The sequence below is a fragment of the Spermophilus citellus genome, assembly GCF_964194105.1.
Source record: "Spermophilus citellus genome assembly, chromosome: 7".
In the NCBI taxonomy this organism is placed as follows: Eukaryota; Metazoa; Chordata; class Mammalia; order Rodentia; family Sciuridae; genus Spermophilus; species Spermophilus citellus.
Window position 1 is genome coordinate 114,331,449 of NC_138188.1, and position 15,463 is coordinate 114,346,911.

The window sequence follows — 15,463 nt, forward strand, 5'->3', positions numbered from 1 at the left end:
GATGCCATCCTTCAGAATCGAGCGTTCTGGCTGTTCATCAAGAAAGTATTTGGATTCTACTCTAAAAGTCAATATAGGACCTGGCAAAAAAAGCTGGCAGAAGACTCTACCTGGCCCCCCATAAATAGGACGGATTATGCAAGTGATGGTAAAAATGGATTCTACATCAACAAAGGCTATGAAAACCATGAACTGGTCCCCAAAGAAAAACTCAAATCAGGGGACCAAATCAAAGAACAGCATTTTTGGACCAGACTCTAATTGGAATTGTTATACACATTGAGCAGCATCACCCTCCTCCAAACTAAAACATGTGGAAGGTGAAAAGAATGTCCCCTTTTCTTTTTGCTGTCCATCTGATCATCTGAAGCACATTTCTCAGTGCACTTAGCCTTGCAACAGAGGACCTTGAATTTATCTATTTTGACTATATCCTTTCCTATTGGGAGAAAAAAATGCATTTCTTGGGTTATCATTTTAATATGCTTTATTCATATTGTATTGTTTAAAATGCACAGCTCTTAGGATAATAAAATTAGAAGTATGAACATCAATAGAATAAAGAAAAGCTAAGGAAACACTTGGTCTTTAAGAGTTTTACCAATATGTTAATTATCACACAAGTTTCTTTAAATCTTACATTCATTTGTATATATATATGTACATATCTTTTTACAAGATAACTAAATTCCTCCTTTTTGCTTCACTGTATGGTTTTAATAGAAATAAGTATTAACATTTACTTCATAAAATTCAACCCTAACTATGTAGTAAGCTAGAGTCATGTGGAAGTGGAGAACGGCAGAGATTTGTGTTAATTGCATATAATCTTAGCATAGGCATAGCTAATACCTAAGCAAACTTCACCAAAGTTTGACAATTCCCAAAGTATTGAGCTAGAAGGTCCATGGTAGATCCCCAAAATAATGGAAGGCTGTTAAAATGTGCTTTTCACCTCAGAAAGCCTGATGCTTTGATTTACTCTTTATTACTGACACACCAAAACTTCAAGTAAGTTCTAGGTGAAAAAAAAAAGACAGGTCAAATTCAACATCACTTGTCTTATAAACAACCCTAAGAAAGGGACCGATGAAAATCCTCTGGCTTCCAGATGACCTTATGCTCTACTTCATCTTTTAATTATATAAATCATTCCAAATGCACATGAAAGACAAGAAGGGTACATTCTTTACAAATACATCCTTCGCCCTATCTACTTATATACACATACATAGATAAATATGCATATATAAAATGTATATTTTTCAGAGGAAGAAGTTTATTTCTGGTGAATATTTGAAATAACCTACTAGGTTTTCCTTAGAATAATAAATCTAATTTTGCCAACTGAACAGATTTTCAACAGACCATAGGCAAAGCTAATTGCTGGTTAACTAAAACCAGTTCCATCTCATAATTGTCAAGTGTGTGCCTAATATCATGATATATGGATTCAATATGAAATAGCCCTGAGTTTACGATCTGCAATCTTTAGGACTGACAATTTTTTTTCAATATTTTAGCAATTTCCTCCTGTAAATAGCATTATAAACTATGTTACTCAACCAGTAGCACAAATAAACCTTCTTACATAAAAATAAACTCAACATTTTGTTGTTGTTGTTTTTTCCTCCTATTAACAGCTCTTTGGAGAGAGATCATTTTCAAAATGTGTCTAATTTATTGCCTAACAACAACATACAAATATTTTTTGAAAAGAGATTTTAGCTTATGATTAGGAAATGTAATGTTAACCTAAATATATGGTAGCCCGGGTTCCTTGAGTTGACATCTATATTTAGTATTTTGACTTTTAGAATGAAAAGATTCAATTGATAACAGTATAACATTTAGAGAGCATAAACATATTTTTTTAAAAATCCTGATTCAATACAAGTACAGTCTGGTTTTTTTTTTTTTTCAGTTTTACTAACAATCTATTAGAGATCTGGTGGGTGGTGATCCTTATTTCACATTTCTTTTTTGGAACATGAAAAATTAAACTCCATAACTGACTGCCAAAAATACGTTCACAGGAAGGTTTAATTATGTTGGGGGAAAAAAAGTTTGATCAAAGCATGATAAGCATGATGTCACAGCAAATGATGGCCTTGATGACCTGCAGGAAAACAAGGTAGGTAGCCTCAGGTGGCTTGTCCCCAAGAAGGGACCTTTTTATCGGGAAACCATGATCAATTCTGTGAGCTAACTTCTAAAGGGAAGGAACACTGACACCTCTGACATTATCAATCCATGAATTCAAAAGTGCATTTGTGGCTTTATTCTGCACAGCTAGGACTCTCTTTTGGAGCAGAGACCTCCAGGGTGCTCTAGAAAGATTTGACTTTTGGCCCTCAGGAAATTAACTCCATCCTCTCTCACTCACCAATGTTGTAATTCTGCAAAAGCCGGGTTCCCTTCCTTGGGTTAAGATTGGCCCTGTGTTTTGAACATCTATTCGTCAAATGCTTTTTCTGCATCTATTGAGGTGATCAAATGGCTCATGTCTTTAAATCTACTGATGTGATGAGTTACGTTGATTGATGTCAAATCAACCTTTCAACCCTGGGATAAGCCCCATTTGATTATGGTGCACTATCTTTTTAATGTTTTTGTATTTAATTTGCCAGAATTTTATTGAGGATTTTTATGTCTGTTTATCAGGGATCTTAGTCTCAAGTTTTCTTTCCTTGATGTGTCTTTGTCTGGTTTTGGTATTAGGATGATACTAGCCTCACAGAATGAGTTTAGAAGGGTTCCCTTCTTTTCTATTTCATGAAATAATTTGAGGGGTATTGGTGTTAATTCTTCTTTGAGGGTCTCATAGACCTCTGCTGAGAATCCTTCTGGTCCTAGTCTTTTCTTTGTTGGTAGGCTTTTGATGGCATCTTCTATTTCATTGTTTGAAATTGATCTGTTTAAATTGTGTGTGCCCTCCTGATTTAGTTTGGGTAGAGTATATGTCTCTAGAAATTTGTCAATATCTTTGAGATTTTCCATTTTACCGGAGTATAAAATTTCAAAATAGTTTCTAAATATCTTCTTATTTCAGTAGTGTCCATTGTGATATTTCCTTTTTCATCATGAATTTTAGTAATTTGAATTTTCTCTCTCAATTGCCTTAAATGGGGAAAGGTAACAAGCTGCTGCCAGTCTCACCTTAATTCAATAACTCTAGAAAGCTTCCATTCATTGACTATTTCTTGGAAGTAGGGCATAAAGAAGCAGAAACCTGAATTTAGAATAAAAATTAAAGGACTTAGCATGGTGGCACACACCTATAATCCCAGCTACTGGAGAATCTGAGGCAGGAGGATCACAAATTCAAGGCAAGTGTGAACAATGTAGTGAGACACTGTCAAAATAAGAAGGGCTTTGGGTATAGTTCAATGGTAAAGTGCTTGCCCCACATGAATGAGGCCCTGGTTCAATCCCCAAAACCACCATCAAAAAAAAAAAAAGGATCTTGTACCTGGTGGAAGACACACATACCTTCTCAGATGATCAGTGGGGGAAGAAAGTTTGGGGGTTGTCTGCAGACAGAGCCAGTGCCATGAGAAACAAAGGGTTACATAGGAAAAAGGAGGGAAGAGAGATTAGATGTCTGTGGCCAGGACTGCAGTGCACAACCCCTGCTGTTGACATTTACTCTTAAGCCTGTGATTAGCTTGTACAGTATTTCTGGACATGAGGTAACATCTAAATCAGTGTAATACGTCCAAGACTTTCACTGTCTTTTATCTACTTTATCTAATGCCGTGCTTTTAAGGATGGAATAAGGAGGTAAAGAGGCAATGTGGTTTATGGGATAAGTTACAGTGTCCACTATCATCTTAGAAAGACCTATGCCTCACCTTTCCTTACCTGCAGTAATGAAGAAGTCTACTCAAATGGTAATAAATTTAAATTCAACAGCTAACCAATAAAATGTAAGAATAAAATCATGACACTCCTTGGCTTATAGTACAAACCTTAAAAAGCAGGACAAGATATTGTTTCCTAATTTTGGCACTTTAAACCAACGTTTGATGATCTCTTGCCAAGGTTCAAATGTCAAACCCCTGAAACATTCAAAATGTAACTGTAGAAATAGCAGCTCATGTCACTCATGGATTGTCATGTGCTCTTGACAAGCAAGTGAATTCCAGAGAAATCACTGGATCTGAAATTGGGAAGTGAAGAGCTCCTCCCGTGCTCTTCCCACCCGCCCACACCTACAGAGTGTGGGAGTTGGAGGCACACCCTCAAAAGGCTTGTCACTCACAGGTCCTCAAGCTGCCAAACCAGAATTTCCCAGTTTCTTCTCTCACAAGAAAAGGAATATGAATTAATATGTCAACCTAACAATTTGGGGTTCTAACTTTGCTTTCCCCTGGAAATGGTTCTCCATCTCTCTGGCAAAATAGCCACCCTTAAGGATATGGAAAACAATATTTACAGTAGAAGATAAAATGTGATGTGATTTTCTTAAGATCCTCTGCTGGCTCACTCAGAGGCTACAGCTTTTTGTTCCAACTGCCACAGCAAATCTATGCTAGTAGGGAAAGAAATTTCCTTGGCTCAATGATAAGATAATATCAGAAAGCAATTTGTTAAAGAGCCTGCTATCCATCATCAGAATTTGGAACAATAATGATGCGTTGAAAGTAAGTATTCATTCATTCTTGCGTTGAAAGTAAGTATTCCAGGTTTGTTTGTTTTTTTTTTTATTTTCCTCCTCACAAATTCCTTCAGTTCCAATATCTCTTCAATAAATTGTTAATAGTATTTTGCTCTTTGTCTTTTTGAAAACAAGCCCAGGAATGAGAAGGCACCAACAGCTGCTGTCACCCATCCAATGGTACTTACTGCTCGGTTGGCCTAAAAGAAAACAAGAAATAAAAAATACATCTTATTCTATACCCATTTCTGTGTCTTAAATGAAGCTTTATTTTGTTTCCTAAACTGAATACCCATTTTAATGTACAATGAATAAAGTTCAATGCCAAATTAAAATTCTAGAAGAAAATGAAATAAAAGTATAATTTTTATAATTATGTAAATGATATAAATACACATTGATATGTATTATTTATATTTTTGAAGCACTTGATAGTATATAGACTAGTTATGAACCCACTACTACTAATCATCGCAGTACACTAGTAAAAGAGATAGAACTATTCCTGTTTTGTAAAACTTAAGAGCTTGTAAGTGATTTGCCCAAGGTCATACTACCAAGATGCTGAGAGATAAGCTGAGTCTTCTGGAACCCTATGCTCTTCCTCTAGCAGCCCCTACCTCCTGAACATGCACTAGTTTGACTAAGTCTGTATCAGGGTGAGGGTATGGGTGGGCATGTTTCTCTGACTAAAGAATGTCTATCAATAAAATAAGGATAAGATCTAAGCTAAATACCTATAAGCTCTTATTTGGTAGATAAAATTTGTAGTCTGGTAAACAGATTTCAAGAAAAGTCAATACTGATGTTAACTATCATGTCAAATTAATTTCTCACATAGACAAAATAAAAATAAACCACTGTCAAGCTCAATTGTCCATAAAGGAGTTCAGACATTTATAGCTTTAATGGTATTAATCATCATGGTGATGAGGGATCTAATGAATATTCATGGTTTTAATGACACTCAATGGATATTGCCTTCCATCCACATGGGTTTAAGTGCAATTTCATGACCCAAACAAAGGTCACATTCACACACTTCAGAGTCATCAGGTGTTCTGAAAGCAGCATTTGTACTCTGGGGTGTAAGGATCAGGCAAAACATTTTTCTCAAATGACTTGGGGAACAGTCCAATAGTTGGAAACTTGACCTAGGTCACGTTTGCCTATGCCTTCTGTCTAACCAACAGGGTTCCAGCCTGGGCCTGCCACCCATAGAGCTTCCCAGTTGGAAATAACAGGAAGGTCCAAGGCCAGGAAAGAGGCACAGAGAAGGAATATCTGCTCCAAGTATTTGAAGCATGTATTCCCTCAGGCCTCTAATTGTGATCACTGCCTCTGCTCCAACCTGTAGTTGCTAGGGAGAGTAGTACTAACATCAATTTGCCCTGAGTCCTGAGAAACCCTATTTTAGTTTATAATTTTAGCTTTGCTTATTTGATTATTTATTTTATTTATAATGTTTAAATAATTACTACCTAAATTATTCCCTTTGAGAGAACATGAAGTCAGAGCACCCCAAGCACATGGGGGTGAGGGGAAAGCAGGAAGATGTAGGATACAGGAAGAATTCCCAAGAAAGACAGGGCCACAATGATAATCAGCAAGGAGAAAGGATTGTAAATCAAGCCCAAACCTAGTATAATTCCAGACAGAAGCTGGGATCCCAGGAAGGTCTGGTACAGGGGAATGGAACAGCAATGACAGATGAAAATGCAATGAATGTCACTGGTACAGCTCTGGAAAAATGACAGGACCTTGTGCATAGGGTAGACCCAGAAAGGTGCAAGCCTAACTGACTAGGTATCTTTTAGCTTCTAGAAACACAGATGTTAAAGAAATCTCGTAACTATTAGAGGTTTGTGGAGGGGATGGGTAACCTGATCCCAAGCCAAAATTCATTGAGATTACAGGACAGATTTCATTACAATGAAATCACTTCCAGCAGTACATGCACTTTCCCAGGCCCCAAATGCTCACTCATTCCAAGTCCCATCATAAATAACAAAATCCTATTTGACTGGGACAGTCCCTTGGATTTACAACCAATGGGATCTGGCCTGCACAGGATTTTGACATCTGAGGATATTCTTGGTGAAGCAGCATGCACGGGAGCTCTTTATTTCATGGCTCACTTAGGGTTGTAAGATCACCAAATGTGACTCTGCAGACTTCATATCTGGAGGCCTCTGTCTGTGGGCCATTAATAAAGGCCTCATTCTGGGGATCCGTGCATGCCCACTGAAACATTAGCTAATCTGGAGTGGCTGTGTACAGATATCAGCATAGCAGGGTCACAGATGACTACAGGGTATATCAAATGTCTCCTTTCTGAGACCCGAAGGCTCCAGTGGTGCATTGAAGCACAGGCAGGGTGTCATCATGTGTTGTTGTCATCAGGTTTATTCAAGTATGTGGCTACCTTATACAAAGACAGACACATTTTAACCCATCGTGACCCACTATCCTATATAGAAATGAATATCTGAGATGTGATGGATTATTAATTTGTTGGGACTATAACATTAAAAATATTGTTTTTTAAATTTTTGGAAAACACAGAAAAAAGCCATAGAATAAGAGAAAACATTTGCATGATAAAATTTGACAAAGGATTGTTATCCAAAGTACACAAAGAACTCTTAAAATTCAATTGGAAAATGAACAATCCTATTAGAAAATAGGGGAAAGGCACATCAAGAGACATATCACCAAAGATGATCTGGACTTTGCAAAAAAAAGCATATGAAAAGGTATCATACATATCAGTTAGCTACAAATTAAAACAATAATAAAATGCTGGTGAGGATGTGCAACAAGGGAGCTCCCATTCATTCTGAAGGGGAATGCAAAATGGTATGACCACCTTGGAAGACAGTTTGGCAGTTTTAAGAAATAAGATATGAGATGTTGATGGTGAAGGAGAATGTATGTTTAAAGAAAGAGGAGAGAACTCAGCTTGATTTCACTGTGATCCTAAAAACTTCTCTAAAAAACTGTCATTTGATTTTTTTTTTTAAATACAGAAAAACAAAGAAAAAGGAGGATGGGATGACATCCTTCCACCCTTCTTATAATTTTTGTGCATTTTTAACTTTTTAAATTGTAGAATTACATAGCCAATTTCTAAGAAAATGTTTCTAAATTCAAGGCCCCTAAGCCTTAAGGGGATCCAAAAAAGCTAATCTAATACTAGCCATTATTTAGTAATAATATTAGCACTAGCTATTATTTAATAGTAATGATGTTAATTATTAATGAGTAATCCAAGTTCTTCAGTTTCTGATGGGGATTTTATTGGATCTAACAAAGATATAAAAAAATTCTAAAATAAACGTAATTAAAATATCCATTGTTGGCATGCTGTTCATCAGGATAAATAATGCATAACACAGTATGCTAAGAGACCTCAAATATGTCCCAGATCTTTTAAAACAACCTCATTGTAGAGAGTATAAAATAGATAATGCACCCTAGGTCGCCTAGCTAAGTGGTAAAGATTGGGTTCCTGCTCACATCAGCAGAACACTAGCAGTCAGGGAGACTCCTAAGGCTGTCACTGCACCACTGTCATTAGAACATGCAGGAGCCAAGATCTACCACTGAATGAGGAGCAGTTTGTTTTTCATGGGTATTAAGTCTGGGTATGAAAGATGAAAAGTTTGAATCAAAGCAATAACATGATTTTAACTACTTTTTATTTAATGTCACTTTTTTACCTTATTGAAGTATGATCAACATGCAAAACGTCTACAGACACAAATATCCACAAACAAAATGTATACAAGTAGATATGTTTGGAAAGAAGTATACACCCAGGAAATCATCATCACAATCAATGCCATAAGCTTATCCATTACCTCCAAGTTTCTCCCATTACCTTTGCTGGACTTTATTGTATTGTTTTGTTCTTTGTTGTATTTGGGTGGTTCTTCTCCTTTCATGGCAAAAGCCCTTAACATAAGATGTATCATCTTAGCAAAATTTTGAGTATACAACAAACACAGTACTGTTAATCATTTGCACTGTTGTATAATATATCTCTGAACTAATTTACATATAACTGAAATTTGTGCCCTGTGACTAATACCTCCCCATTTCTAAAGATTCAAAAAATAAATAAATAAAAATCACTTGCTAAGTGCAGTGAACAACTTTATCATTAACAAAGATGAGGAATGGAAACTGTTTCCTATCTATACTCGTTTTCAATGCAAAAGGTGAAGAGGAATTTGTGTGTGTCCTCTGTGTTCTGGCTCAAAAGCAACTGATCATTCCATGTGAATAGAACATTCATTATGTTAATGTACTTCCTAATGAGAATGAATTTCCAATTATATTATTTTCTAATGAAAACAAATGCATCCTTTCATCATGTTCTATCTCCAACTTTCCCAAGCTTTTGTGAGAAGAATTAAACCTCATTTCTTAGAAGTTTATATAATTGACCCACCATTTTAAAATACTAGAAGCCTTTAATAAATTTGAGTTCTTAGAATATTATTGAAATTGTACAGTTATTCTTTGAACTTTTAGTCTTCTTTTTAAAGTTTTTACAGGTGACAACTCCCTGGAGTTTAATAGGTATGAAGCTATTTTTGTTATTGTAATTTAAAAAATGAACACTTTTATATGTATTTTGGGTGAAGAGAACTTCCTCTTGTAACAGTTTTATGTATTCATTCTCTTTTATCACCTTAATAAATCTTTGGGCTAAAACATCAACTACGAAACTGAATTGGCAGCAGAGCAACTAGGGAAAGGGCAACTAAAGTAACCATGTGGTTAGCTGGGGGTCAGCTATACTATACAATAGTGATGATGACTGCCAAAATTACAAAGTACTTAAAGTTAATCTGTTAAAGGACTTGAAAGGCTTGATGATTCAAAGGATCTACTTAAAAAGCACAAAATTGCATTGAAAACTAACAATGCAAGGAAATAGAAAACATTTATAAACCCATCAAGGCATGTTATCAGTTGGCCTCTACAGGCCACTGGAAAAGAATCTCAGCATGACCATCTCTGTTTGTGGCAGATGCAGCCAGCAAAGCCAGCACTGTGTTCAGTATAGTCTCTTTAGCACATGAGGTTATTGATTTGAGACAGCTGCATGGTGGGGTAATAAGGAAAATGTGGAGAACAGAAGGCAGGAAGACAAACAGAAAGATATGGTCTCCATTCTACTTTAAGTCCCTTCCAGCTCAAAATTCATGATGTCCCCCTTTTAGTCTCAGCTTGATCATTGACTTGCTTACATGACCCTGGACAACTCAATTTCCTTCTCTGTCCTTCAGTATTTTCATTTTTTCCCTTTTCTCTGTTGCCTGAGACTTTTATCATGGCAAACAGTTACTATGTTCTCAAGGTAAGAAACTTCTTGTGTCCCCTAAAGAAAACTCACCTGCTCTGAAACCCCTTCTCCATAGCGAAGCAAAGTCACAAAATGCTCACAGTTGTTGACCAATAAGTCATATGCCACCTCTTGTCCAATAACAAACTCTGACCGCTGAATGACTTCATCCACAGGGAGAGGGGGGTGCATTTCATCATATTTGTTGTTTATTCGGTATTTGTCATTTCCTACCACATCCTTCAAGAGCTGCATCTTCACCAGCGCCTTTGTGCTGAACACAGACTTGGCACTTGTAAATGCTGAAGGAATGCCATCTATAAGGACAATTCTGGTTAGCAAGGTTTAGTGACCCAGTCTAGTTAACTCCACTGCCATTTAAAGACTTTGGAAATGCTAGAATGCTTAGACCTAGCTCTGCTCCTTACATACCATTAAATAATAGCCCATTTAATCTTAGACATAGCTCTCAGTCTGTGTTATCAATAATGTTCATACCATATGACTAGGAATGTATGAAAATTATTCTGAGATCTTGATTTTTTTTCCCATAGAACAAATTGGGTGAGAGCATCCTACCTATTCTTGGGAAATAAGTTCTCTATAGATTGGTGTTATTAAACATCTTGGTTATGTGTTTCTAACACAGTACAAATAAGATTATTACTCACCTTTTCTATCACGCAGTTTCTTTCTCAGCATCTAAACCCTTAAGCCAACTAATTGAGGCTTAGCAGTAGTGCACTGTGATTAGGAGGCTTGTCTTTAGCACCTAAGCTGCCTTCCTTACGGGATCACCTCTTCATGTTTGTTCCTTAAACTAAACTTCAATATGGGGCCCTATTTCCTATTTTGAAACTTGTATGGTAACCCAGTCCTGTGAGAGACAACTTGGATCAGGATCAGACCCTGCTTTTCTCTTTCCAATTCCTTTGGCCAAGAAACTAAGTTCTGAAACTAAAGCTAACCTCAGTAGATACAATACCCCAGACCTGGCCCCTGTGGTGTCCTATTCTATGTTACAGGATCTGTGCCCTGTCTCTCCACCACAGCTGCCTCTCTTAGTAAGCACACACACAGAGGCTGCCAGGAATCTTTGTGTTCAGACCTATCACTATGAGTTCTTGTGGCTGAACAGGCAATTCCTCAGGGCCAAGGTCTAATGGCAGGCTCTGGTCTCTCTCAAACTGCCTATGACTGCTATGCCTGGCCATGTCCAGGTGACTCATGAGAGGAAAAGTGTCCATATAATCTGAATTTAGAAAATTTCTCCCTTATTAATAATTAAAAGCAAACTTTCTTTTCCATTATCCTCTGTCTATCCTCCTTCCCAACAGAGTAGTACTCTAAGTTAACTTTATACACTGAAAGTTTTACATATTACAAGCATATTTATCATAGTTAAAATTACTAAATTTTTTACTAGCCTGATGCAAAAAAATCAGAAAATTGAAGCTCAGAGAGATAAACTGACTCAGAAAATATCACAGTAGTTAATAAGTGAAATGGAAATTAAATTCTACTCTACAGGATCAAATCTCACTACTTGAACCATGTTAATATGGACCTTAAAGTGAAAACATTAATATGGAATTTCATAGTGGAAAATAAGAAAACAGCTCACATTATTTTCCAATGTGAAAACTGTAGAGATAATGTAGATGTGTGAGGCTACTTAGTGTTAATCACCAGACTTTGGAAATTAGCAGCTGTGAATTGTAAATGTCATTTTATTAGCTATTTCCACTTACAATATTTTGGAACAAAAAGAAAGTAACTCAAAATGTTGTAAAAAACATTTCATTAAAATTCTCAGAACTTCCCGTGATAGACTCAGGCCTACACACACTTATCTTTAAAGATATTTTTTTAAAAAGTATTCCATATTATTTGCATATATTATTCCTAATAAATTTGTGCTCATTAACTGTTTAGAAAATACAGAAAAATAAAGCATTAAGTTTTATATAGAAATTACTCATCCCATCACCCAGAAATAACAACCTTTATCACTTTGATGTACCTTTTTTTTTTTAAAGATAGAGTGAGAGAGAGAGAGAGAGAGAATTTTAATGTTTATTTTTTAGTATTTGGCGGACACAACATCTTTGTTGGTATGTGGTGCTGAGGATAGAACCCGGGCCGCACGCATGCCGGGTGAGCACGCTACCGCTTGAGCCACATCCCCAGACCACTTTGATGTACCTTTATGAATGTCTCTTACTAACACATGTATAGGTACATGCATATGTATGTATTTATACAAGTTATTCTTTTGAAAACCAAGTATGATATTGTTTATTGCATTTTAATCTTCATTTTTCAAATAAATATTTTATCAATACTGTTTCCCATGCAGTTAAACAGGTGCAGGTTATTATTTTTTTTTAATGACTGTTATATTGGTGGTTGTTTTTAATCTACCCAGCTCCTTGTCCCATCACTGCCTGTTTCTTATTTCTTACTGGATGATTCTGTCTGAGCTAACCATAGTATCCTGTTGTTCTGGGCAAGGTGATGGTCCAGGCATAGGTATGGGACTCAGAGTGGACCATTTAGAATTACAACAGGCAGGGCTCTTTCCTATTAAGTTATAGACTTTATAAAATGAGAGCCTCAGGCTGCTCTTCATCCTCAGTTTATTAGAGAGACAAAGCCTGGGAGAATGAAGGCATAGGAAAAAGAATACAGATATGAGTCCAAGAGTCTTAATTGTGTTCACATCCTACATTAGACACCTCTGAGACCAGCATCACCTCTATCCTTTGTGCAGTTCCCTTCAGTGAAGCAATGGCTTTGCCTTTTTACCTTTTTACTTAAGCTAATTCTAGTTTTATTACATGCAAATAAATAATTCTGAAATATAGATACTAAATACTCTGTAGCTAAATAATAATTTGTATAACTGTTCCCCTATTGAACATTAAGCCAGTGTCGATTTTTTTAAACCATTATAAATGAGGGATAAGTAAAGGCCCTAACGCAGAAGTATTTGTACATATTTCTAAATAGCTCCCCAGACTCCTGGAAGTACAATTAGAGTCAGAGAATATGAACTCTTAAGACTTAATTCGTACTAAATTGCTTCTGTGACTGACACTATCAGTTTACATTTCCATCAACAATATCTTTGTGTTCATTTCGCTATTCCCTTATCAACACTGATTGCTATCACTTTTTATCCTTTGCTACTGAAACAGGCATGCAATCTGTATTTGTTTTATTTTACAATTTGTAGATGACTACAAAGTTGAAATTTTTAAAAATGTGTGTTAGTTTTTGCTCTTGTTTTACAAACTGTTCACAATTCTTCGTCCATTTGTTTGTTGGGATTTGGGGGTTTGCTGTCCTCTCAGCCTAGATTATCATTTCCCCAGATAGAATCTGACTTGTTTTCTCACCTCCTTCAAGTTTTTCCTCAAACAATACTTTTTTATGAATTTTTCCTGACCCCTTTATTTAAAATCACAACACCTCACCTCCATCTCCCTGCCTTTGGCACTTCTTATTCCACCTATTTGACTGATTTTTTTCTATATCACTTATCTCCCTTCTAACATTTACTACTGTAATTTGTTTTGGGGGTGCGTCTGTCTCTCTCTCTCTTAAAATATAAGCTTTACCATGCAAGGAGATGTCTGCATATCTAACAGTATTCAGCACATACTAAATAATCTATGAATAGGTGTCGAATCATCTACTTGTATTATATAAATATTCTGTAGCTAAATAATAATTTGTGTTATTTTCTATAGTAATGCTTTCCTCATCCTGATCAATTTTAGCAACTCAAATTTTTTTAATTCTCCCCTTAAATCCACAAATTCATGAATAATATAAATTACTTATATGCAAAATAAAAAATATTAAGTATTAAAATATGTTATAAGGATGTTGAACTTAGTCATGTTCGAGCATGGCTAATAAATAACCATCCCCAGATGGTTATTTATTCTTTAATTGTGATTTTTTTTTTTTTAGTATAGAGGCTTTACATTTTAACATTAATTGGCCTTTGTGATTTCTTCAATGACAATGTGCTTCCCTTAGAATGTCCTTCCTAAATCTAGATTAGCTTGATTTATTTACTTTCTACATTATATCTGTTTTATGATTTTGTTTATGATTTCTTCTTCTTATAAGAAAACTAAAAAACTCTAGGAGCTACTAGAAATAAACCTTACCTACAGGTGCTATGTTGATGACATAACCATCACCCAAGTACAGCGCCCAGTGCTGATAGCCAGGACGGAACACTTCAATCAAGTCCCCCGGGTGGGGGTTGCCATGGTAGTCCAAACTGAAGCACCCATTAAGCGCCATCTGAAAGCACAGTCACAAGGATGATCTAGCTGATAAAAATGGCCAAAAGAGAATCAGTTCATGACTTTAACAGAAATGGAGGGCACAGAATTTATCAAGACTGTATTCCTTATTAAAGACTTAGACCCATGCCACTGTGCTTCTCTTGAAATGAAACCAACACTGAATTATATGTGCAAGTGGCGAACAAATTTTTCTGCTCTTATTTTCTATAGTAATGCTTTTCTCATCCTGATCAATTTCAGCAACTCAAATTTTTTTATAATTCTCTCCTTAAATTCATGAATAATATAAATTACTTATATGCAAAATAAAAAATATTAAGTATTAAAATATGTTTTATTTGGAAGAGAAAGGAGGAATAGAAAGTAAATGCTGCATATATTTGTTTTACTGTGTAAATGCTCAATCTATGAGTTCACTAAAAAATACTACAAAGTTTCTATATGCTGGCACTTAGCATGAAACGTCAGGATTCCTGAGCATAAGATCAGAAGTCTTTTAGCCTTTTGTATTCAGCAAAGTAAAATCAAGGAGAAGAGGAAGCAGAGTAAGGTGGTTCTCAGTACAAGCAGGACAACTTAGAAGGTTGGGTGGTTTATCATATGGATGAATCAGTATGAAAATTCTAAGTTGGTGAGGTTCTTATCTCCTTCTAAGTCAATACTCTTTGAAAAAAAACATATAAGTCTCTGACAGCTGATTTTTATGAAGGATACATTTTCTATGTATGGCATAAAAGTAGAATAACTCAGCAAAAGAAAGTTACATCCATCCATCCACAATCAGAGGAAGATTTAATGTTGTATGCATGTTGAATTTCTAATTGTCAACAGAGTATTCCTCATCATCTCACTCTAATGCAGACATGTACATTCATTTACAAAATAAATTCAAGTACCAGAAATGGAAACTTCCAAATCATCTAGATTATGATTATAATAGCATAGGCTAAGGACTTGGGAATGCAGACTTTCTTTCTCTCTCTCTTTTTTTTTTTTTTTTTGGCAGTCTAAAAGTCTTTTATACAGCAATTAATATTGGAAGGGTGTTTTCCCAAGTATTTGTGTGCCATCTGTTGAAAACTTCAATCATCACACTGTTACAGAAATGTGGCCAAATGT

The 15,463-nt window shown here is 35.8% G+C and overlaps 2 protein-coding genes across 6 annotated transcripts in view; one reads left to right on the plus strand and one right to left on the minus strand.

Annotated features, from left to right (window-relative positions):
• Positions 1–2,556, plus strand: part of ATP13A5 (ATPase 13A5) — a gene marked incomplete at its 5' end in the record, with an annotated part of 107,813 nt that extends 105,257 nt beyond the window's left edge. Inside the window, one exon of the mRNA XM_081302842.1 lies at positions 1–2,556. Within this exon, the coding sequence (XP_081158968.1) occupies positions 1–261 (261 nt within the window). The 3' untranslated portion in view covers positions 262–2,556.
• Positions 1,908–15,463, minus strand: part of PLAAT1 (phospholipase A and acyltransferase 1) — a 24,292-nt gene continuing 10,736 nt past the window's right edge. For 2 of the 5 annotated variants that reach the window (XM_081302844.1, XM_081302843.1), the window contains exons 2-4: positions 14,201–14,339; positions 10,068–10,333; positions 4,694–4,860 (exon numbers count right to left, since the gene is read on the minus strand). In XM_081302844.1, the coding sequence (XP_081158970.1) occupies positions 4,759–4,860; positions 10,068–10,333; positions 14,201–14,339 (507 nt within the window). In that variant the 3' untranslated portion in view covers positions 4,694–4,758. Of the gene's footprint in view, positions 3,534–4,693; positions 4,861–8,523; positions 8,618–10,067; positions 10,334–14,200; positions 14,340–15,463 lie in introns of those variants that run through there. The other 3 variants (XR_014023156.1, XM_081302846.1, XM_081302845.1) reach the window with 3 other exon arrangements.